At 39.3% G+C, this 25,918-nt stretch overlaps 1 protein-coding gene across 1 annotated transcript in view; it reads right to left on the bottom strand.

Moving 5' to 3' along the window:
- The window catches only part of LOC124775796 (A-kinase anchor protein 9-like), a 517,018-nt gene that overhangs the window by 318,551 nt on the left and 172,549 nt on the right, over positions 1–25,918 (bottom strand). Inside the window, exons 12-14 of the mRNA XM_047250627.1 lie at positions 19,168–19,365; positions 3,650–3,829; positions 3,041–3,242 (exon numbers count right to left, since the gene is read on the bottom strand). Coding sequence (XP_047106583.1) covers positions 3,041–3,242; positions 3,650–3,829; positions 19,168–19,365 — 580 coding nt within the window. The remainder of the gene's footprint in view (positions 1–3,040; positions 3,243–3,649; positions 3,830–19,167; positions 19,366–25,918) is intronic.

A 25,918-nucleotide genomic window follows, 5' to 3' on the forward strand; every position in this document is an offset into this window, starting at 1 on the left:
AAAAAGAGTGCCCAAAGATGCTTCTGACAAGCAGGAGTAATAATTGTTTAAACAATAGTTAACAACAACTCACTTTCATTTAATATGAGCACACTTGAGCAAGGATACTAGCTTATTTATCTATGAATAAACCTCTATTCAAAATTATTGCGAATGATCTGAGTCTGACCAAATATTTATAACTTTTTTTTAAAATTTAAATATTGTTATAATATATTAGTTCAGTCCAGGAAGTGCTCAAGATGAGTCAGATCTAATCTGCAAAACTTACGAATGATGTATTTTGGTGGGGACGGCCTTCAGCCAATGGGAAAGCAGACAGTAGTGGAACAATACAGGAGTCAAGTGAAGACTGGGAATATTTGAGTAAGTAGCTCAAGGGAGTGATTCTGAGCACTTTTACATTGGTGTTGGAAGGAGGCAGGCCTGCCTGTGGTAACGAGTGATACTTGATTGTGAAGGTGATTGATTCTTGGTGGTGAACAGCTGCTACGATACTTTACCTTCCAAAGGGACTTCATGTTTCAAGAGGTCTGAATGTGCTCCAGTGTAGGACTAACTTTTTCCGCTTGTATTAAAGAACTGACACTGTTGCTATTCCTTATATCAAGGGTGATAATTTGTAAATCATGTTGAACTTTGGACTGCTTTGAGCTAGTGAATATTTCATGCACTGTGATTGTGAAATGGACTTAGTTTCTGCACGTATCTTCGATGGCTCTTTAGTTTGGGGAATTTGCTACCATTCTCGCAAAGCTCTCAATGTAACTTTACTGTATTTGATAATGGTCTATTGCATCTGTATTTTAACTGAATATAGTAGGACCACTTCCCATTTATTTGAGGTGTCCTTTCTTGAATAAACATTATTCAACATAATTATCTGGCGTCTACATCAATTAAAGATGTTAGAACAGAACGCTTGTTATTAAATTATTCACTTAACTTTTATTTTATATTTCTGTTTATTTTATTAACTTTCAATTCTAACCAACGCATAGACTATTTAACATCAGGATCACAGCAACAGATTATTATTTGCAGTGAATTAGCTGCAGAGCATGAAAGCAAATGCACGCATCTCAGCCCTGTGACTACATCAAGCTATTCTTTTTTAAACAGAATCGCAAAATCCTGAAGTACCTGAAATTCAAGTAACCACAGGTAAGGACACAACTGGTTTGCTCATATGGGATACTGTGCAGAAGAGCAACTATTCATCAGTAACCTTTAAACACCATCGCAACATCCTGTTTAAAGTGTAACCCTTGATTCTATTTATAATGTTGTTCGCCAGTCTAATTTTGATAGCTTCCTTTACAAAATAGTCCCAACAGTGAGATGCTGTGGCAACCATGTGTGTCTTACCCTACAGCATTCTGTGCCCCTTAGCAAGACAGTGCTTTGCCACTTTGGATTTCTTAGGCTGCATCAAATGTGTGTGGAAATGGTCAGTACACCTTGTTGAATGGTGTGAAATGTCTGGCCAACATATGATTTCCTAAACTGGCAAGGGATTTTATAAAAACCACGCTTCCTCAATCCTATGTCATCTTTAACTTAGCCAGAATGCTCTAATCTTGACTGGTGGACAAAATAAACTTTTGATAATATATCTTTTTAAAATTCTTCCGATTTTCGAAAATAGGCACCCACTATATGGTACAAAGGCCACTGATCTACAAGCCTCTTCTTATGGTTCCATCGCAGGTCCAAACTCAAAGGCACCTCGGGCCTGTTTCTCTACATAACCATTCTGCTTGAACATGAGCTTAAGGTGTTCCAGCTCTTAAGTCAAGCTCTCTGCATCTGAGATGGCGTAAGCCCTCTCTACCGTCTGCATAACCCCTTTGTGTTGGTATGATGGACGGTAAATTGTATGCAGATTCTGGTCTATATGTGTTGGTTTTCAATAAACAATGTGTCTCAATGTTTCGTCATCATTACCCTTTCAGTGAGATTTGGAACTCTGTTTTATCTGATGATAAAAAATACAAAGGTCATTTGACAATTTGTGGAGAGAATGCTGTTGACCTTTCACAACATGTAAAAGGTTGTTATTTACAGTATCAATCAGTTCTGGTGAGATTAGAATACAGCATTCTCAACAGAAGATGGGGATCAGGTAGACTGCTTGATCTGGCTGCAGACCAGAGAAGAATATCATCAAGACCTAGTGCTGTTCAACTTTCTGCATATTACGCAATCTGCAAAAATAAAATGAGTATTGAGATGTAACAAATCATTTTATGGCAAATGATGGGTTACACTCTCAGTCCTTCTATATGATAAAAGATGATTGTGACATTTAACAAAAGTTTTTTGTTAGCAGTTAAGTTTTGGACAGAATATTGTCATAGAAATGGTTTATTATTATGTGCAGGTAATGCAAGGTATACGAGTGCAGTACGCAAGATGGGATGATGAGTTTAGTGGGTCTACCTGCCGTGGGCTGCCTGTTCATAGACCTCGTGGCTTGGAGGTACGTTGCGGCCATGGAAGAACAGTGCTAACAATAAAAATAGTGATGTCATGAAAGTAGAACAAAAGAAGTTTTGAAATTGCCATTCTGTTATACATTCTGAGTAATTTTGCTCATCAAAATGTATTCTTGTTGTGCACGATATTTGTATCCAAATAGTTTTGGTACAATTGTATATACATATCTGAGGACAATTAATTCAATGTATAAAGACTGGTGTTGAAAGAGGAAACATTATTGGTCAATGTGTAAAATTGAGAAATATTCTAGCTTTCTTTCAGCCTCTAGCACTGAAGACACTGCAAAGCCAAAGAAGTCCACTAGCAAGAAAAGAGACATGGTCATCCGGATTTTACTGACTGGTCCAGATGTAGTAAATTTTATGAAATAGGTGCCCAAGGAGAATACATTTCACAACAAGACAGAGTAAACCAAAAAATTGACAAAATATGCTCCATTACACTTATATTATTTAATCGTTACTTTAAACTGAACTAGGTTACTTGTAACAATTTCATGAAAACACACATAAAATATATTTAAAAAGAGCACACTTACGTTTAAGTTCCTCCAGGATGAGCTCTTTAGATTTTAATGAATTCTGAAGTGACTCTTGTATCGATGACAGATCAAAATTATCAGAGGTACCCATCTGAAAGTATTGAATTGCACATTCTTCCTGCTTTTGTATCGCTTCAATTTCTTGAGAAATATTGTTCATTTTTTCTTTATCATTCTCTCTCCAGCTATCTATTAATTTCTAATGAAGCAAATGAAGAGGAATAAAAATCATACATTGTCACTGTATAAATTCAATGGGTTGTTTGAATTCAGTTTTAAGGTACTAATAAGAAAATATATGTGAACACCAGATGAAGGTTATATTACTTACAACAAATACTACAAACAAATTCATGTTACACAATATTATTTCAATACATAATTTTTATGGACACATGCAGAAAGCTATACTAGCTACAAATTAAGGCTGTGAAGGTCTGAAAAGAAGACTGACGGAGAGACAGGAAGAATTGATATAACATAAATCTGATTTGCAAGAACTGAAGAAAATTAAAACAGCCTTATGTGCAACAGTAACATCATCTTTAACATTTTTGTGATTTGGTATTATCTAAAACACTGCAAACTACTTAGGTACATAATTACCTTAAGCATAACTGAATGACAGGCACATAAAATGTATTCCAACTGTTTCACAGCATGTACTATGATGGATGATGGTTCAGAATTAAGTGTGAAAAAACTATTTGCAAGACTCAAACCAGGAGAAGGAAAATATTGAAGCATTTCCACCATTTGAGATTCTAAATTTTTTTCATTCTGGCACTGAAAATGACAAAAAGAGCATTTTAATAGTATTAATACCAAAAAGCGAACACTGAATCACTAAATAGTGGTCTGAAGACATTTTGTATAAGAAATTCATAGTTATGAACATAAGCTTTAATAATAGATATTCCTGAAAGGCCTTATTTAAATTATTCTACAGAACAGTTATGAGATGATAGAGATGCTTTACAGTGCAGACACTGGATAAACTATGAGTACGTATTATGCAAGTGCTACATCTCTGGAAATTGATGCAGACACAAAACCTCTGTGGACTGCCAAGGTAAAGGTGGCATTACCTACATCGGTGCCAACTGTACCATCCTTCGTTCATCAAGAAGGCTTGGTCTTTAACAAGTGTTCACAATTATGTTAGTAGATAATGATTATATGATACAAAATACATAAATAATCTTGCATGTATAATGTCATCTGAGAAAGAGAGCAGTAAGTGTTTCAGAGAAAATGCAAACACATCTAGCATCACAACATTTTTTTAAATTCAACTCAATATTTAATTTTTCAACTCATTTCACTTTCTTAGCATATGAACTGTTTCTCTCTGCTTTAGAAGCAGGAAAAATCTCCTATTCATCACCACTCCTGTGAAAAACATTGGATTGTGTGATATAATGATTAAATATGCCCTTTAGCTAAAAGGAGGAACGATACTTACTCTTTTCATATACATCACTTTCAAGTAAGGTTGTCATATGTCCCGGAAAACCAAGATTGTCCCAGATTAGCAGTCATGTAACTAACATCCCACCTGGCCGAGTAAAAGTCCCAGATTTTTGAGAAGTAATCCCTTTACATAGATATCCAGCAAATAAATTTAAATTCTGCCCAATCTCTTCAAACTTTGATTAATTTGAAAGTTCAAGTCTCAAAAATTGTAGATTACGTTTTGCATTATTGATGAAGTAAGTAAACTATCAAATCATTGTCTCTTTCTACATACTAGCAGTGTTACAGCTTCCTTTTCAAATGAAATACTACACAAGTCTTGTCCAGTATTCTATGTTTTAACGAAAATAATCTGTACAAATCCATTAAGTTCAGTTTGATATTCTGATAGGAGACTGATGATACTGAGTGTGAAATATTTAACATTTATAAGGCCATGACACCAAAATGGAAAACACCGTTTAAAGTTGAATGCATCATAGAATTTCCTTCAATGGCATGAGGTCGCAGTGAACATGAAACAGAATGTAAATTCGGTAAGTATCTTCCTGTTTTATTTTTAAATTAGAAATTCAACAAATAATTTGTGAAATAAGAAGTAGGGTTCCCTTTCCATGAAGTCATACATAGTAACTTTAAAAATGTTTTTCTTTACAGTTGCTATTTTTCATTTTGAGGGAAAAGTGACACCAAAGATCATGTTGGTACAGAGAAGCACACGAATGCCATGAGTTCTGCATCCTTCAATAGGCAACTGAAGAACTATATACATAATGACAAATCAGAAAAAAGAAAAGTAGATCTAGCTATCACAAAGGCATTGTTTGCTTTTCATTCAGTAAGGTATAATCACTCTTACACCTCCACCATGCGTACAAGCAAATTGTTCCCAACAATGTTCAGTGATTACAGAGAACTGCAAAAACATTTCCAGCTCGAAGACAAAAACTGAGGCAGTGTAAATAATGTAATTTCACCTTTAATACAAGCAGAACTAAAAGAACCTTTTCAATAGTGATTTTGTTAATATCCGTACAGATGCTAGTAATCATAAGTATCACAAGATGTTTCCTGTGATTATTCAATACTTTGACAAAGATGAAGGTGTTTAGTCAAAACTATTAGATCTGGCTGAGAGTAAGAATGAACATTCTGATTATTTCTAAATTTAGTTCATTCTGACACAGTTTCTAAATTTATTCTTGACTTTATAGAACACAACAATATCAATGAGGAAATATGTGCATAAGGGGAAAATAATACAAATACTAATTTTGGGGATCTGGCTAGAAAAGGTCAAAACAATGCTTTTACAGAATTGTAGCTAGACCAATATTTCATTAACAGTATGTTGTATAGACTTGCTAATACATATTTTTGTGGAAGAGAATTATGGTAAGTCTTCAAGGTATTTGAAATTGTCGTGAATCACAGTAGAGCCGCGATTAGCAGTCTAACAACACTTTATTCCATAGTCACAGAACATACAATATAACAAGTCAAAGATACATTGTCCTAAGAGTAAACAAACAGTCTCTCACTTGCGAGAAGTACATCACTCTGTGACATCCTCCCCACCCTGGTCGACCTCCAAAGGTACGGCCAGCTGCACAGGACGACTAATGATGTGACTTTCTGGTGTCCGGAGTATTATCGTCCTTACCCTGCCGTCTCTTCCTGGTAGTACCTTTTCTATCCTGGCCTTCTTCCACATATGTCGCGGACGAAGGTCCTCTTGGATCAGCACGATGTCGCCAGGGCGAAAGGGGATGACTCGTCCCGATGGGCGTTTAACTTCATGGTAGTTCCGGAGCTCCAATAGGTATTCTTTAACCCAACGGTTCCAAAAACTGTCTCAGTCGGAATTCCTTTGTTAAATTCGTGCTCGCTGAAGGCTCTGGTCCCGTCGGAATAGTCGTAAGTTTTTCTCCCGTCAGAAAATGGGATGGTGTGAGTGCATCACAATCATCTCCTGGTGTGATGGGCCTGGAGTTCACCGCGGCTTCAATACTGATCAAGGTGGTGTTCAGTTGTTCCTCAGTGAGCTTTGCGAGTCCCAGTACCTTCCGTAGGCAACGCTTTATAGTGCCCATTATTCTTTCCCACCATCCTCCCCACCAAGCCGCACGGGAGACAATGAATTTTCAGGTAAGACCGTGGTGGGCGAGGAACTGATAAGATTTTGTGGTGGTTAATGCCTTCCAAAGTTGGGCTAGTTCCATATTCGTGGTGTGGAATGTTTTCGCGTTATCCGTATATATCGTGTGGGGTAGTCCGCGTCTTCCGGTGAATCGCTGAAGTGCCATAAGAAACTTGTCCGTTGACAAGTCTGTACAGAGTTCGAGGTGTACAGCTCGTGTGGTAGCACATGTGAAAAGAGTGATATATGACTTGTGCGTTTCCTTCCCCACTTTGATGAATAGTGGGCCGGCAAAGTCTATTCCGGTTACAGCAAATGGTTTGGCAGGTGAAACTCGTTCAGGTGGCAGCGGTGCTTCGATCTGTTGCCCTCGTGGATTCTTCAAGATCTTGCATGCGAGGCATGAGTATAGGATTCTTTTGATGGCCTGACGAGCTCTAAGGATCCAAAATTCGGTTTGCAGTTCGGATAGTACAGAACGAACACCAAAGTGATGAAGGTGGATGTGTGTCTCTCGAATAACCAATTGTGTGAAGTGGTGGGAACCGTCAAGGAGTACAGGATGTTTTTGTTCCCTATTTAGGCTAGTGCACTGCAGTCGACCTCCTAGACGTATCAGTCCATCTTCTAGGAAAGGATTGTATCGTGCGATTTTTGACTCTCTTGGCAGTGGTAAGTTATTCTGAAGTGCATGTAATTCGTTGGGGAAGGAATCTCTCTGGCCCACTTGAATCCAATGCATTTTGGCAGCTGATAATTCGGTGGCTGTAAGTTCTCCTGAAGATTTATTCTTCTGACGAATGTTGTGTAGGAAACGGAGAGTCCATGCTGTGATACGAATGAGCTTTCAGTATGAGCTGAATTTAGGTAAGTTCAAAAGGCTGGTTGGCGTAGATATCGACAAAACTTGGCTCTGCGTTTTCTTCCTCTTTTCTTCGGGAGGAAGTCGTACCATTGTTGGAGTATCGTTGTTTGGCCAGCATCCAGGAGGGCGTGTAAGCCAAGGCGGCCCACGCCACCAAATGTCCTAAGAATTCATTTGGTAGCCAAGGAGTCCACGTGAGAGGTGGCCAGCAGGATTGTCTGGTCCTGGGCAGTGTTTCCATTGCGTGGGAGTCGTGTGTGTTTGTACCTCAGTTACACGATTACAAACGAAGGTCTTCCATCTGTTAGGATCACAGCGAATCCAACTTAATGTTATTCCAGAATCCGTCCACAGTATCGCACGGGCAATTTTAAAGTCTGTTGCGCGGCAAAAGTAACACAATAGTCTGGTCCCAACTACTGCTGCTAAAAGTTCGAGTCGAGTCAATGTCACCTTCTTAATAGGAGCAAGTCTGTTCTTGCTACAGACTAAATGGGTTACAACGACATCATCTAAGACAGTACGAATGTACAAAGCTGCTCCATATGCCTTTCCCGAGGCGTCACAGAATACGTGCGGCTGAGAGTCTCTTCCATGAGCTGTAGCTATCCATCTAGGGACACGAATATGTGACAATGAAGGTAAGCTAGATATCCAAGCACGCCATCGTGCCCCTAAGTCCCAGGGCATAAGTTCATCCCAGCCAATTCCTCGGCACCATGTGTCCTGGAATAGCAATTTCCCAACAAGAGAAACTGGGGAAAACAGTCCGAGTGGGTCATAGAATTTAGCCGTACATTGTAAAAGGAGTCGTTTGGTGGCTGGCTCTTCTGACGACCTTCTGATGATTTCGCTAGGATCGATACAGAAGTAGTCACCTGCGGTGTTCCAGTCTACACCTAAAACTTGAGTCTGGGTGTGGAGTTCTCGCCCTTCTGCCCTCCAGATAGTGTGGAGTTGTTCACAGTTGGTAGCCCATTTTGATAAGAGGAGACTGATCAATTTCATTAGGGTTACAAGTTCATAGTATATAGTTATCAGCAAATTATCACCTTCTACTGAGATCACAAAATCGTCCATGTATGCAGTCTTGTTTATAAGTGGCGCTACGGTGGGAAATGCTGTCATACACTTGTCGGCAAGTTCTCTTAGTGTTGCAGAAAGTAAAAATGGGCTGCAGGTCAGGCCGAATGGGAGTCTGTTAAAACGGTATTCTGTTAGTTCGTCCGTCGTTTGAAGATTTCCTGTTTGATCCTGGCTAATCTTGAACCAGAAAAATCTGGTCAAGTCTTTGTCCTTTTCGTTTAAGGTTAATTGAAGGAAAGCTTGTGTGATGTCCGCGACGATAGCCGTAGAATATAATCTGAAACGCAGTAAAATTTCCAGAATCTCTGGTAATAGGTTCGGTCCTACTTCTAATACCTCATTCAGAGAAGGTGCATTGTTTTCGTGAGATGAGGCGTCAAAGACTATTCTCCACTTAGTGGTTCCGTATTTCTCCTTCCTCACTGCATGATGAGGGAGATAAAATAGCTCCTTTCCTGAGAGTGGGGTGGGAGCGACCTCGACTTGCCCCTTCGTAATGTAGTCTAGCATAAGATCGAAATACATTTGCTTAAATGTCTCTTGACGTTGAAATCTTTCCCTGAGGTGCTTGAATCGTTTTTTCCGTGATAGGTCTGTTACTCAAAAGCACTTTATGTTGCATTTTGGGAAGTGTAACGACTGCTCGATGATCCTTTATAGAGAAAGATGCTCTAAACTCTTCAAGAAGTCTCGTATCCTTGTTCACAGGTAGATCCTGATCGGCAGTAATCCCTATAGTTTCCAAGTCCCAAAAGCGTCTGAAATCATTGTCAGAGTGCAGAGGAGATCGGTCAGTCTGAGCAAAATTTACCACGGTTGCATGCACACAGGCTTGTGACTTGTTACCACTAAGTATCCAGCCAAACAGAGAAGGAACTAACACTAAGGTTTCAGAGATGCGTATGGGCGAATTGTGCTTCACTATCTTCCAATAAAAATCGCCTCCTACAAGAATCTCCACGGGAAGATCTTCTGTTGAATCGGTTTTCGGATCTGCTAGCGTAACCTTACGGGCATCTGGTAAACTCTTTATATGTTGTGGAACTGAAGGCTGGTGAGAAATAACGTGAAGGCAGTAAGTGGCACTGAAGAATTCTGCCAAAGCCCCTTCATATTAAACTGAACAAGCCTGCGGTGGCGTGGGCGTGTAGGGTTTGATTCAAAGGAACAAACAGTTAGTTCTTGTCGGTCTATCGTTTGCAGTTTGAGATCATTAATCAGCGATTTTGCTATGAAGCTGGACTGACTACCTGCGTCCAGTAGACATCGCGTTGTCCTGCTCAATCCTGTAGGTCCTGAGATGTATACTTGAGCTGTCTGAAGGTATGTGTATCCGTGGGGAGCAACAGATACCTTTCCCACGGAAGTAACGTTTGTCTGACCCGCTGGACCCCTAATATCCTTTCGTTCCTCACAAATGGACTTATGATGCAGTCTTTTACAGTTAACACACCGAGCCTTTTCTTTCTTTTTGCAATTTGACACTTTGTGCCCACGTTGAAGACAAAGAAAGCATCTGTTTGCTAGTTTCAATTTATCTATTCGATCATTAACGCGTACGATCTTCTTACAGTCTTGCGCCCAATGACCGTCAGATTCACAAAAGACGCAGAATGGTTCCTTTACGCTGGTATCCTTCGGAGTCGATCTTTCAGATTTCGCATGTATGTGAAGTGTGGACGCTGTGGGAAGGTTATTAGAAGTGCTTGAAAATTCACCGCGTATCTTCTGCGTGGTAAGCGCCCCGTCGACTTCCTCGTTCGGAAACTCCATCAGTTGCAAAATGTCCCCTTAGGATATTCCTGTACGCTTGGCATGAATTATCCAGCGGCGGCATATATCATCCGGAAAAGCGCGTAAAATTTTCGGGGCGAGGACTCGACCGTATCCGTTCACGTCTTCCCCAAGTGCCCGGAGAGCTTGAATATGTCGCTGGCATTCAATGAATGTTGAATTAAGTTCCTCTGGAGTGGACAGCTCAATTGGTTTTATGGCTTCGAGATAATCTAAGTGGGCTTGAATTATTCGACCCTTGTTGCCATAACGCGCTCGGAGAATCCTCTTCGTTTCTGCATACGTCTTGGCTGTCACCGCAATACCGTCCACTAAATGCTTTGGTTCTCCCGAGAGATAGCCGCGAAGAAAAATGTGTTTATTGATTGTAGTTACCGTCGGATCTTTGTCAACCGACTGCTCAAACTGCTCCCAGAATCGCGTCCATGTCTCAATATCGCCTAAAAAAGGCTCAAGTTTGATCGGCGGAAGTTTTACTGAAGCTGTGGGAACACTCATTGTTACAGATTGTGCCGGCGGATTGTCGGGAATCTTTATGTCTGCTACCGATTTCGCAAGCTGTTTCTCTATTTCGTGAGACAATCGGGAAATTGTGAGTTTCGCGGTGTCTATATAATCTTCGCATTTAGGAACATCTTCTTTGTATTCGCCATCGTCTAACAACTCGTGAATATCCTCATCTAATTTAACGAGGCGGTCCAGAACGCTTCCCAATCTGTCATTGTAATATTTATAATCCGTGATTTCCGATGTGTTGGGCAACCTTGCAACTTCCGCCACGAGTCGCGTAATGTTTGCTCTTTCTCTCATACGTTTTCTCTTTAGAGAGTGTAATTGCGCTTCCGGTTTGTGGTCTGGCACGTCCATTCCGTCCAATTACTCGAAAATTTAAAGCAGTGTCGGCTAGCGATCAGCTGGTCCTAGTAAGGCGTTATCTTTGGATCGCTAGTCGAAGTAGTTCAATTGATGGTCGCTAGATGGCAGCACTAGTCATAAACAATCTACAGGCGTAGCGTAGGATCTGATAATTCGTTAAAGCGCTAATCAAACAGCTACAATAGCAGTACACACCGGCAATAATGTAATCAGTTGCCTTTACAAATGGCACTACAAAACATGTTGCGTGATAATTCAATCGAACTTAGCTGTGTATGATGGCGGTTGTCGTCGAAGAGCTTGTTGCGTGGTGTAACAAATCGCTGCAGTAAACCCCGTCGTAGTATTGCCGCGTGACGTGCGTCCAGAATTCGGTTCACTACGACAATCGTGGAATTGTCTCGGGCAAAGTCTATTCCCGGGTTTCGGCACCAAATTCTTATGTCGTGAATCACAGTAGAGCCGTGATTAGCAGTCTAACAACACTTTATTCCATAGTCACAGAACATACAATATAACAAGTCAAAGATACATTGTCCTAGGAGTAAACAAACAGTCTCTCACTTGCGAGAAGTACATCACTCTGTGACAGAAATGAAGTACTGATCTGACTAACAATTGTTACATGGGATTGATTAGGTACAGAGATGCAATAACATCTAGTTTGGACTGAACCATATGCTTTCTAGTTAAGAATAAAGAATGGGATTGTGCACAGCCTAACTTAACAACAACAGTTTTCTCAGTAGAAAGAGAGGACGGTCTAGGCTCTGAACAAAGTTAATCTGAAGATCAGTACTATCTCACCTTGCTTGATTTTCTAGAGTGGACACATTATTCCATTAGAAAATAATGAAAAAGAGAAAGGTTTAGCTGATTTTGACACGAAGGTAACAGCGCATGTGCTATTAACATTAAATAGTCAAGCTAACTAAGAACTAAAAGTTGGAATAATATTTATTATTCCTTCTTATATGTTATCTTCTTTGTACTTAAGTATTGGGATGAATGAGAAACATTAAAAATTTTGAGACAGAAGAGGTGAAGAGTAAGAGCCACCAAATAATGAACAACTGCAAAAAAACAAATAAATAAAAATGTTATTTCCATCTTCCGTCATCTTTCTCGCAAATCACTATTCCAAAAAACTTTGACTTTCTCCATAAAACTTGCAAAATTTAACATTTTTTCCCCAATTCTTTCCTATCATCGCCTTTTTCCTGCAAAAAGAGAACATATACACCACATTTGTATGTCTGAAAATGCTAATCGAGCCATTTTGTCTTGAACAGCTGCTAAGTAAATGTTCCTCTGTCTCAGACAGTGTTCAATAATGAGCACCCAGTTTTTGTCATTCTTCCAGTTACACTTGTTCAATAAAAATATTCACAATAAAGATTTAAAAGATGAATCACCTCTTGCATATAACAATCAGCGGCTTTTAAACTGTACTGAATGTGGAATGGATTTTCTATTATGAACATTAATCACTACATCCTTCAGCTTCTCCATCATGAGAGTTTATGACAGTAATGTAAACAATATGAGCCACTTTGTAATTTTTGTATTCAGATTTTGTTAATGAGTTTCATGCCAGTCTGTCACATTTTCAGGTTGAGCAATAGTTATATTTGTTATACTGCATTATACATGTCACTTGGGGTATGCACTTTCATATCACAGAAATTTAGTTGTATCTTGAGCAGCCTTATAGAAAGCATAACACTATACAAGATGGTTTCATAAGTAAAGAAAACTTACATAGTCAATTTTTGGTAGGTTGTTCATAGCCGAATGCCTGATATGTGGGTCATGGCCTGCCTGAGATAGGAAATGTTTATTATTATTACCAGTTTCAGCCTATTACCAAGTCATTATCAGATGGTCTGTTTCCCCAGATGACTACATTGTATCAGAAACGACTACACTGTACCATAACTGCAGCTTGCCTAGGATGAAGAGTTGCATCAGGTATAATGGTTGGGGCAAGAAATGAGAGAGAGGGTTGGTGGACGGTGGCTGATTGCTGGGAGAGGGCAGCAGAGGCACAAGATGGTAATGTGTCAGCAGTGAGCTCATTTCAGCCATAGGCAGGGGCAGTTGTCAACAGTGCACACCAAATACGAAGTGCATTAGGAGGTATAAATACAACAGGGAAAGACAAAGACTGCTGACAAGAGGGGGTGTGTGCAGCATAAGTAAAGATAAGGTCATTGGGCTGGGTGGAGGTGGGTGTGATACAGATCACTAGTAAAAATTGAGAGTTCAGTAGATCTGCTGTAAGGACAATTGCCATCTATGTAATTCAAAAAAGTTGATGTAGGGTGGATAGATACAGAGAGTGTAGATTATGAAGCAGCTACTGAAATCAAGTATGTTGCGTCAGATCTTGGCCACAGTTTGGTGGTGCCCATCCAGTTAGGTGGACAGCTGGTTTGTGGTCATGTCCATGTACAATGCAGTGCAGAAACTACAGCAGAGCTGGTATAGGACATGACTCATTTCACAGATGCCTTGCCTCTGAAAGAATAAGCTTGCAATAAGACTCTGGTAGGATGTGCAGGGTGGATGTATTAGACAGGTCCTGCACCTGGGTATTCCACCGGGGTATGACTCATATATACAAGGGTTGGAACTTTAATAGTGGCAACTACTTATTTGCAGCTCGTATACTTCTGTCTCTAAGATGGTCGTCGGTTGTGTTCCAAAAATGAACAGCATAGAGACAGAAATGATGACACTTTCTGCAGGATCTGACCAACATTTTGCAGGACACTGCTAAAGCACGTACACTGCAAGCTGTTACTCATTTGTTTGACTGATGGGGGTGCTATGTGTTATACCACCTACCGCACTCCCCTGATTTAGCCCTTGTAAGTTCAACTCAATTTCTAAATTGAAGGAAACACTTCACAGCATTCACTTCACAACTGCTACAGATTTGTCAGGCAATAGACCGCACCGCTCGAGCTGTCAACACAACTGGCACTGCTAAGAGTATCCAACGACTCCCACATCACTGAGAACAGGTTATACACAATGCTGGTGACTAATTTGAAGGTCAGTAAAACTTTGAAATATGTGTTTATTTTGTATGAGCTGTAAATAAATAATTGCCACTACTGAAGTTCCAACCCTCATATTTGGAAAGATCCAGGTGATATTGTTAGATACCAAACAGACTTTGTTCAAACTTAGCTCCGGCCACTAGCGCCACCTGATGTCACTTGGTCCCGCAGTAAGCTGGAGGTGCCATGAGGTGCCCAACTCACCTTCCATGTATGCGTCATTTTGGTCCCTCCTGACTGGCGCCAAAATCTGGAGTTGTGACTACATAAGTAAAAACCATGCTGACCCCAGCAATCATCAGTTGTTTTACTCCCAATGACGATGGTGGGGATAGCCACTGATAGCTCAAAAATTTTATTCAAATTGATGGGGCTTGAAAACTGAGAAGATTTTATTCAGACTTTGTTCCTGTCAACCAGATATTCAAAAACATCATTGAGACGACAAAAATCTCACCAGAAGCAGACCACAATTTACTCATAACAGATATTAGGATGAGATTCAAACATATTAAGAAATGACAACAGATAAGGAAATGAGATGCTGGGAAATTGCAGAATGATAATTTTACGAAAGAGTCCAATCACTATGTCAGATGTGGAGAGGTTGGGAGGGGGGAGGGGGGGGGGGGGTAACTGAGAAGTCACTGAAAAGTTGAATACAATTAGAAATACAAAGATGGATAGATCAGAGATAGAAACTGGAGAAGTGAAAAGAAAAAGAAATAAGAAAGAGTGGATGACAGGTGACAGGAAATGGAAAAATGACAATTTGAAAGAAGGTAGAAGACAGTACAGAAAACTTAACAATGAACTAAGAAAATTAACTGACCAGGCTAGAGAGGACTGGATGAGGAAACAGTGTGAGTAAATAAAGAATTATAAAAAATGAAAATGGGAGAAAATGTACACAACAGTGAATCCTTAACAAGAAGGGAAGTAAGGAAGATAAGCACACAAGAAATGTTTAAAAAAATGGGAAGAATGCAAAATGTAGAGACATTTGGATGGATTATATGGAAGAGTGCACAGAACATAACACCAGACTGGTTTTGAAAGATGAAGGGAACAGAATGAAGTAAACTGAGATCCTAAGATACTGAAATGGAACTGGAGAAAGCAATTCAGGAGATCTGGGAAAAGAAAGCACTGGGTTGTGACAAAATACCACCTGAGCCACTGAATGTTTTAGGTCCAAAGCCAATAACCAGAGTGACAGAGATAGTTAACAGAATTTGTGACACAGGAATTTAGCCTCAAGATCTGCTTAAGACCATTCTTGCACCTGTACCTAAAAAGTGCAACACAGAAGAATGCAAAGACTACAGGATGATTAATTTTATCAGCCATGTTCCGAAGGCTGTAGCGAATATCATATTATGGAGAATTGAAAAGAAAGTTTAGGAAACTACTGGGAAAGACCAGTTTGGGTTCAGAATAAGTAAAGGAACCTAAGATGCTACAGGACATCTGAGGATGACTGGAGAAAAAATGATAGAAATGAAATAGTAAACTTCCTGGCAGATTAAAACTGTGTGCCGGAACGAGACTCGAACTCGGGACATTTGCCTTTCACAGGCAAATGCTCTACCATCTGAGCTACCCAAGCACGACTCTCACGACCCGTCCCCAGAACTTTAATTCCACAAGTACCTCGTCTCCTTAAAGCTGTGGGGATGGGTCATGAGTCGTGCTTGGGTAGCTCAGATGGAAGATCATTTGCCTGTGAAAGGCAAAGGTCCCGAGTTCGAGTCTCGGTCCGGCACACAGTTTTAATCTGCCAGGAAGTTTCATATCAGTACACACTCCGCTGCAGAGTGAAAATCTCATTCTGGAAAAAGAAGGTGTTTTATCAACTGGGAGCAGGTGTTGGAACAGAAGCTGGACAGAAGAAACGAGGAGGATAGTTTTGGGGAAGAGCACATTTAAAAAAGTGAGGCAGATAGTAATATCTAGATGAATTCCAAAGGAGCTGAGGAAAATATTTTCTAAATGTTTAGTCTGGAGGGTAGAGTTATAACAGCTATAAAGGAAAAAGAAAGATATGTAGCAACTTAGGAAATGTGTCTACAGAGAATAATACTTAAGGCGAAGAATGCTTAAGAATGGAAAGGTAATGAAGAGAGTAAGAGAAGAAAGAAGATTATTGGAAGTTGTCAGAAAGAGGAAAAAATCCTAGCTGGGGCATAAACTTCATAGGAATTCTCTGCAACAAAGAATTATAGAGGGAAACTGGAAGAAATGAGAGGAAGAGGTAGGAAGAGAACTGGAATGATGGATGGCATGAGAAGAAGATGAACATACAAACAGACAAAGGACGATGCTCAGAAAAGGACATGATGGAGGGCCTCCAGTTGAAACCTGTTACAAGACGCATACACAGAAGAAGAAAGATACAGATGACTCATATGGCAAGAAGTGGGAGAAATGCGCCTTAACTCTTCACAGAGCTGTAATGTTTAAACCTCAAATTATATAGATTCCTCCAAGGACTTTCCATTACCATATATTTACACAGTAACCTGTAAACTGAATGGGCCTGGAGGGGCAGTAAGAATGTAAATACATTTGTGCTCTGCTGGAAATGAAGGCTACATTTAAGTAGGCAGTACGCGTAGTCTGTAAACGACTATGTTGTTGTACTTTAGGTACAGTCATTAAATGCAGAGTTTCACTTTTATCGTTACTACGCCCACCTAATACACCATCTGACCTTCACAGAAGTGCTGCTGGGAGTTTGTTGGAGACTGATTATATAAGTTGTAAATGATTTTCATAAAGAGTAATTTGATGAATATTCACTACAGTTCCAACATAACAATATATTCAATCTTGAGTACTAGATGTGCATATAACTTACCCCTTTTACAGAGGGTATTAGGAGCTTGCACACGTGATTTTCGCCTAGTTCAGGGGCTGCTGTGAAGCGAGGAAAAGTGTAGGGAAAACAAGTGCCACTTCTTTCTCACTAGGCAGTCAGCACACTGGAATCAACAATGCCTTCAAAGTGCCTACTACTATGTTACAGCATGTTGTACCGTTTAACATGCTAAGGTTTGCAATGGTCAGAAGTGTTCTAAATCAACCCAAAGTCATCTGGCTTCTATAGATTCCTCCACTCCCAGAAAAGGGCCAAGTTTTATTGTGTGTATAGTACACAACCACATAAGTTCCTCCCTACTCCTCCTGCTGCTCCTTCCTTTATTCATGACAGGCTACTGATATTTTAGGGTCACTAAAAATTAATGATGCAAGTAGATTTACGATACTGATAGAGCTGCAGTAAATAAAGTCCTTCATTTTGTATTAACAGTTTACACCCAGAGGAAGTATTTTACAGTGTGGACAAAAGTTTGTTTATTTTAGTATTTGAAGTATTTTATATTATGATGTGACATTACACCCAGAAGGATTTTAATGAAACTCACACAGATCATGAAATTTATAAACTCATATCACTCCTTTGCAGTGATTAAAACTTCTACAACACTGCCTAAAAAAAACAACTGTACTTCTAAGTCCTGTTTTTGTACCATGAAAGGACATACACGAAATGACATGTGATTTATATGATCAAAATGTAATTTCTCTTTACACGTCAATCTGTAAATAGAATGTTACTCTCGATTCTATCTTATTGCATCATGGACCGTATCTCTGTAGAAGATAGACATGAAAGAGCTTACCCATACTTTCACCCAATGCCCCCTGTTCCAGTCATAACACTAGTATTTACTACACTGCATGTGAAAGCAACCAATTCATGTGCCAATTTCACGGCAGCAACCACAGGTACAATGAGCAACCAACCAACAGTCTGCATGAATGGACACAGCCAAACTACAGCCAAGAGCCAACTTTATGACCTAGTTGTGGACGACGTGGCACAGCATAATAAGGTTGGCTTTAATGGCTGGTTAACACTCGACGCCTGTTCAATCCAATTTCCCTACACAAGCCACTCTGTACTGTGCTGCTGGGAACTGTCCTGACACATACACCATTCTCACAATCCCAATGGTATCAATTTCCACTAGTCCTTGTCCTCCATCTGCACCAACTTTCCTTCAAGCTGTTCCCAAACCATTCCATCCTCCTGCTACCAAACCACTCTCACACTCACCCTTTTACTTTTCTCCTTCACCTTAGCTCACACATTTCTTCTAGCTTTTTCCTTTCTCCCATTTCTTACTGCCTATCTTTTACTTATGTTAAGTTCTTCAACTTTATCCTTGCAGCCACTCCTATTTTGCCTCATGCATTCCTGTGTAGATAGCAGCCACCTCCCAACAATGCACCTTACTGTTACACATTGAAAAAAATTATTCTAAGCTCCTTACCATGTCCTTCCATTTATTTTCTGTTTAGTTGTGTCCACAGTCCTCCAGCAGTTCAAAAATGACATCATGTCCCACTTGGCTGTTATTGAATATATTTATTTAAGCAAATATGTTGCCATTTCTGAAATACTCTAAGACTGTGGACACAACTAAATGAAAAATGTTCTTTCCCCAATTATATCTCTTCCACATCCCCATTACCTACCTCCCTCTACATCATGACTTGCTCAGTCATGCTACAGAGCAGTGTGTGTGCGTGTGTGTGTGTGTGTGTGTGTGTGTGTGTTTGTGCGGGCGGGTGGGTGAGAGAGAAAAGAGAGAGAGAGAGAGAGAGAGAGAGAGAGAGAGAGAGAGAGAGAGAGAGAGATCATTATCCATTCATAACAATATGAAGGCCTCATCCATATTCTTCAACATTATAACATCAATGTCTATAAGTTATAGCTTTCATAATACAAAATTTAATATTGCATACAGACCTTATTTTTGAGCTCCTCTTCAGAACAGAACTGTTCTTGGAGAAAATGTTTTAGTTTCAATAATACATCTCCAAGAGCATCTCTGAATTTTCCACAGAGCAAATCAAGCTTTTCTTGTTCTAAAAAGTGCCATGTTAATGTGTCACTGAACCTGACCAATTTAAGTGCATCATCAGACACAGAAACTTGTGATAAGACCTGAAAATAAAATACAGAAATACATCATTTTTATTATAATTTGATGACTTTACATCATTAAGAGGGTATCATAAAGCATGCTTTTTATATTTTTTCTTTATTTTGCATGTTCCATGCAGTTATGGTGTCTATCTTATCTTAAATCCTTCAGTTGTTATAAGTACAGTAACACTATTACTTTGTTAGTATCTGAACAAAACACTATCTTTGTTCTAACACAATGCTGTGCTTAAATTGATTTATCAATAACTAATATGTTTCCATATCTAAGGATGTATCACAAACTTACGGACAGCGTATTAGAAGACAGACAAACACTGCGAAAGTTGTGATCTGCAGGATATTTATAAGTAGACGTCTACATTACTACGATCAGGTTTAAAAAATGCTTGTCAAAACTGAGTGCATTCCTTAACGAAAGGTAATATTACAGGAAAAGTGTAAATACGGCTACCATATTTCCTTTTGACTTAAAGATACTTTCTTTTGAAAAATTCTAGGCTTTTGTCCTTCATTAACAACTATAACAAGTTTACTAAACGATAGGAGGCAAATGATGATTGCTGTCGATTATTTCTATTCGAAAACAAAGAACCACAAAAAGCTCACAAAACAGCACTAAAAATATGGTGCAAATATGGGCCCTCTCTGAAAAGGTCAAAAAATCTTTTACTAAAACAACACAAAATGGTAGACAAGTCTACCAGAGCAACTTGCATATTTAAGCACTTTAAATGAACATCAAATCAAAAATTATTTACAAAAAGAGCAAATATAATGTTTCTTTCAGTCCCATTGGAGTCTAACATATCTAACCTGCACTTCTTCCAGAGAGTCTCAAGAGAACTTTTCATCACAAAATATGCAGGTTGCACCACTGAGTCTGGTGTACCCCCATTGGCACCACTGAGTCTGGTGTATCCCCATCACTAACATAAAAGTCATTATTTCTGTCCACAAGGGTGTGTCTTGCAGGGATTTGAGGAATAATTTGATCATTTTGTGGGTTGAATTAATTTTCTTTTCCTGTAGGCCTTCATTCTTTCCAGCCAAGCCCCCTAGCCAGCAATGAGCAAAATGTGCGTAGAGAGATGAAGACCAAGTCACAGGGTGAGCCCACACAGTATTTTCAAAGGAAAGAGAAGGCCCTTTCGAGAAAGCTTAGGTGTGAAGCAAGAAACATGTACATAGGTGAGTAGGTGAGGGTGAGTACGGACAGAAAGTAATTAACTGTTGAAATATAACAGAAGCAGGCAGGAAGGATTGCTGGAGAGATGCAAAAAGAGCACAAGCAAAATGAAACAAGGCTAATAATATGAGCCTGAGAGGAATGGGTATGCCGAACAAAAATAAAGGTGAACAGAATGAGGGATACCCATGGCACAGGTTAGCGACCCAATGGCTGGCAAAGACAATCAGGGCTACTGATGCACATGAGCAGGCAGCAGGCACGGCAGCCTAGGACACATAACATTAGACACTTGAGCAGAGAACAGTATAAGACGATTATTCAGAAAAGTATATCCAAAACACTAGACAGTTGTGTCCAGAACAGCAGAAAAAACATGTGAAATTGAAAAAGCTGCAGTACTAAAGCAGTTTCATGGTTCTCCCACTGGAGGTCACCAGGATGTAGGAAGAACCTACAAGGCAGTAAAAAAGTACCGAGCATGGAACAGTATGAAGAAAAATACAGAAGAATATTACCGGAAATGTGAGAGTTGTCAAAGGAATAAACTCACAAGGAAATGACATTTAAAGATGGATTTAGAGATCACAAAGACATCCCAACACATTTTCGAGGTGTGACATTGATGTCGTAGGTCCATTAAACCACGCAGAGAGAGAAGACAAACATACCCTTACGTTTCAGGATACACTAATCAAGTTTATGGTAGCTGAGACTATAGAACAGCAAGATGCAGACCAATAGTGGGGGTGCTATTTGAAAAAATTATACTGAGATACGGAATATCATCAGTATTGTTGAGTGACGTGGGAAATAATTCCATGAACAAAACCACAAGAAGTATATGTAAACTGTTGCATATTGAGATGATAGGGACTACTAGCTACCATTCTCAAACAATTGGAGCATTAGAGAGGGCACTTTGAACATTAACAGAGTTGCTGTGACAATAGGTAAATAGAGTGCAAACAGACTGGGACAGTTGGGTTCCATTTGTGGTTTTTTTGTGTAATAGGACACTGCACAGTGCAACAGGATATACTGGACATGAATTGTTCTCTGGAAGAGAATTTAACATTTCAGGGACACTACAGAAAGATCCAGCTAGACTGAAGCATATTTTAGATGACTATATGCTAGAGCTAAAGTCACGTATGCAAAAAATGTACCAATGTGTGAGAGAACAGAAAGTGCAATGTAAAGTAAGGAATAAAGATCACTATGATAGAACCCAGAACAGTTCTGTTGTGGGGATAAGGTTCTGCTGTATGATGAGAGAGAACAGTGAGGTATGTTGTGTATGTCAGATACATACTGGTGAGGTCCATACACACTACAGTAGTATGAGCAAAGGGATCTAAGGTAGTAAACTATCTGAAACGAAATAAGTATCTTACGGTTCATGCCAAAAGACTGAAGGAATTTTACTAATTCCAGATGTCGGTGTGTTACTGCATCATCGGTATTATTCTTCTGATCATTGCGGTAGAGCACACAAGAAAAGAATTGTACACACACAGATAGCAAAGTTCGAGTTGTCACCTAGACTGTATTACAACAACATGGACAAAGTGAAAATTTACAGTATACTTTGGAGAACTGTGAGTTATTTTATTTGATGAAACTGAAAGAGAAATTTGAGCATACTGACATTCTCATGTGGTGAGCAACTGTATACTCTAAAGAGAGGTTGGCATTACTGAATATGAGTGAAGCAGAGTGTAAAAGAATGGTACTTGCATTAAAGTGGCATGTGGGAAAAATTGAAAAGGTACAGGGTCTAATTGGACAATCGGCATGGCATTTAGCTTGTCTAGAGGTATGAGGGATCTTAAACTTAGTTCTCAAAGTCAGTAACATTCTGTTCGGAAGTAGATGAAGATGATGCCATGTACTTCAAGGTGAAGATAGATGCCTTAGAAGGGGAACAGAAGTGGCTTCTCAGACTTTCAAAGGTGAAAGTGACCATACTTTGAGCTGGCATAATTAGAATATGAGAAGAGTACTGGAAAAAGGTTGCAGAAGCAGTAATTTTAATCACTGTTAATGAGCAGCTAGAACAACTTAAGCGCATTTTCAATGAGTTAGAGTGGAATACGATATGTTAATACCAGCAAATCTCAATGTTCGGAAAGGCATTCTGGAGCCACATCTAAACAAACCAGTTCAGATTGTAAAGTATGTAGAATTGATAAAGGACGACATCAAGGAGAAGCAGTTCTCTGTCAACCTTACAGCATACAGTGGTTATCAATTGGTTGATATTATTGATCTGCATGTTTCCAATGCTGGCAACATTTTCAGTTAAGTTTTGAAGACCCTGTTAGTAGAGGATGATCTGTACAAAATATTACCATTGCTGTCTCAGAAGTGGGAGGAACGAGGCATTTATTTACGTATATTGCCCCCAACAAGGAGTTACTGCTAACTGTGAAATGGCAGTATTTGAAGCTAAGTAGCAAGCAGCTGCAATGTAGAAGAGTACATTAGAGCCTCAGAATACGCAAACAAGTATTTATGCTCTACTTCTTGTATGATCATGAGAGATGTGAGATGAAGATGCTGCAACCACTGCTAGAAGTTCCGATGGACTGTGTGCAGAAGTTAACAATGCTGAACTAAAGTCTGTGGACAGCATTATGAATGGCTCTTTGTTGCTTTGGTGGATGGGGGCATTATCACCATCTGTCATGAAGGAAGACCAGCCAATATTGTTCTTTGAGGCACATGAAATTAAAATTTTTAGGTAAATGTCAAGAATATATAGCTCAGATAGTGATACAATCTGAGTATATAATATGAACAAATGTCACCAGCATTCACATTGTGCCAGATTTGAGCACTGAAATAGATTGCTCCATAGTAAATAATGAGAGGAAACATATAAGTGAACTTAAACTGGATTTGCCAATACAGCCAGCAGTTCGGCATATAGATGACCTAAAACCTGCAAGACATGAGCTGAGTGAACTGCAAAGTTAGACTGAATAATGGAAGAAAAGTGCCTTCAGCAACTTCTCGTTAAGTAATTTCTCTTTCTGGTGTTTCACTGGCTCTGGTGTAGTAATTGTACATACTAACTATATATTTTCTATGCAAATACCGTAAACGTTGCTGAGACTGTATTAAATTTATGTTCAAAACAATGGCCGAAGTTTGTTGGGGAAGAATGTATGCTAAAAACACAATTGTAAATTAGTGACCAGATAGGGATATACTCAGGTATTTTATTAGGAGGACATCTTGAGACAGTGAAAGAATAATTTTTGACAGATCTTTAGTGCCTGATAGACATGTGCAAAGTGATGTTAGATATTGGGGAGATGAAGACAGAACACTCTTAAGTGTCACAGCAAAAATGGGCAAATGCTGAAGATCAGAACTGTAACAACTATTGTAAAGTGTTTTCTCTCTCAGGTATTAAAATTGTAGATATGTTATGAAACATAAATCAATGTATGTGGTGTGAAATTGACTGTAAAATAAAATGTATACTAGACCCATCAGAAAGCGGAATCCTAATTATGATATAGAAATGTTTCATATTGTAAAGTAAAATGTATCTTTATACGAGGTATCAGAATTTTAACAATGATATGAAATGTAAGAATGTATATATGTTTCTTTTCCAGGAAAAAGATTTGTTTATTTCATATTTCTTTTGATGAGCATGTTGCACATTTAAAAAATGCAACATTTGAAAGGCAAAGAAGAGAAGCTAGAACAGACAAGTTTACTAGAAAGTATGAAGAAACTGCCACTAGCAGGGCACATTTGGGTATGGCAGTATGTCGACATGGAGCTCATGAAAAATAGCAACAAGGCACAGCAAGGTGTTAGCAATGACCATGTATAGCCACACATGTGGCCTTGTGAGAGAGTGGCTAGAAATTCCAATGTGGAATGGGCGATGTGACCTGTGGCACTGTATAAAGACAGAAGCAACAGCACCCAAGGGAGAATTCAGTTTAGGCAGGCATCCGAGAGGGGGACTTTCGTAGGCTCACATTCATACTTTGCCACATATCTCCTTCCAAAGAAACTTACAGCCAAAAATAGTGTACTTTCATTCGAATCATCATTCACTTTTTGCCGAGATAAGCATTATAGATTGTTGTTGTTATTCAGGTCTTGCCTTTGGTTCGTGTATTTCCTGACTGAGTGCCATAATTCCTTCAACACATTCAGTCAACTAACTGGATCAACCTTCCTCAGCCTCCTGTGCCGTCATGTGTCTAGACTGCTTAATGGATGTGACAACACATTATCAATGTGTATCATGTGGTGTATTTTTTCCTCTTCTCCTGCTCATGTATATTTTGTGGGGTTTGTGGTGGGTCTTATACCAGCACTAGCGGGAAGTCGTGCCCCATGCCAATATAACTGGGCAATATTTTGCCGACCCTAATACATCACTAGATGAAAGTAGCACTACCTTTACCCTCTCTTCTCAGAGTAGTTGTTTGGTGGTCCAGATCCTTCCGTGCCACCTCCCTGTCGATCCAACTGAGGTGAAGATTCCTGGAATGCTTCCGCAAGTTCTCTCTACTGTGCTACTAAATAAACAGCCACACTTCTCACAAACAGGAGTATATTTTGCTCAACATTTTCACATTTTTTTAAACAACACAACAAACAATTGCTACGGTAATACCACTCTCTTGAGTACATTCAAAAACGTCTGTACATGCATACTTTGGGACCTGAGAGAGCAAACCAGATAAACGACTTCTGCTGTTCAATTGTTCATTATGCCCTTGTTGGTGCATCATTTACTCCATGGCTCTCAGATTTAGGCACTTGCTGCACGATGGCACAAATGACTCCTGGGCAACCAGTGGCTGAAATATCATTTTCTTTTTTTCTTTTCTTTTTTTTACTGGTTCTCTTCTCGCCAGCTCCACCACTGTTCCACATTCACTGCACACAAGAAAGGAAAACACAGTTTCCCTTTCCAAAGACATTTATTCTTGTTCAATTTATTCATGAGCATCTCTTGTCGACGGCTTCCCAATGGTGTGTTGGGATGTTAACAAATATCCCGAAACACTACACATCCCACCACTCAGACAAGAGAACTCGTGCTTAACTCTCTAGTTACATACACATTTTTGCTAACAATTCTATTATTACTAGCCTACTCTTACATCTTAAAGCTGCCTTTACATAATCTCTCCAACATAGCTTTTTATAATCGCTGATGATCACTCGTGACCATGTCCACTTAATCCCTTAACTACTTTGTTCCTGTTTGGCTAATTCATTCATTTTCTTCATACTTGTAATATTATTTCTCATATCTTATTACTTTCTTTAACACCATGGCTAGCTTTACTAGATCATCCAAAGTATGTGAGGAATGTG

Source organism: Schistocerca piceifrons, chromosome 2 (assembly GCF_021461385.2).
Source record: "Schistocerca piceifrons isolate TAMUIC-IGC-003096 chromosome 2, iqSchPice1.1, whole genome shotgun sequence".
NCBI classification, from domain to species: Eukaryota; Metazoa; Arthropoda; class Insecta; order Orthoptera; family Acrididae; genus Schistocerca; species Schistocerca piceifrons.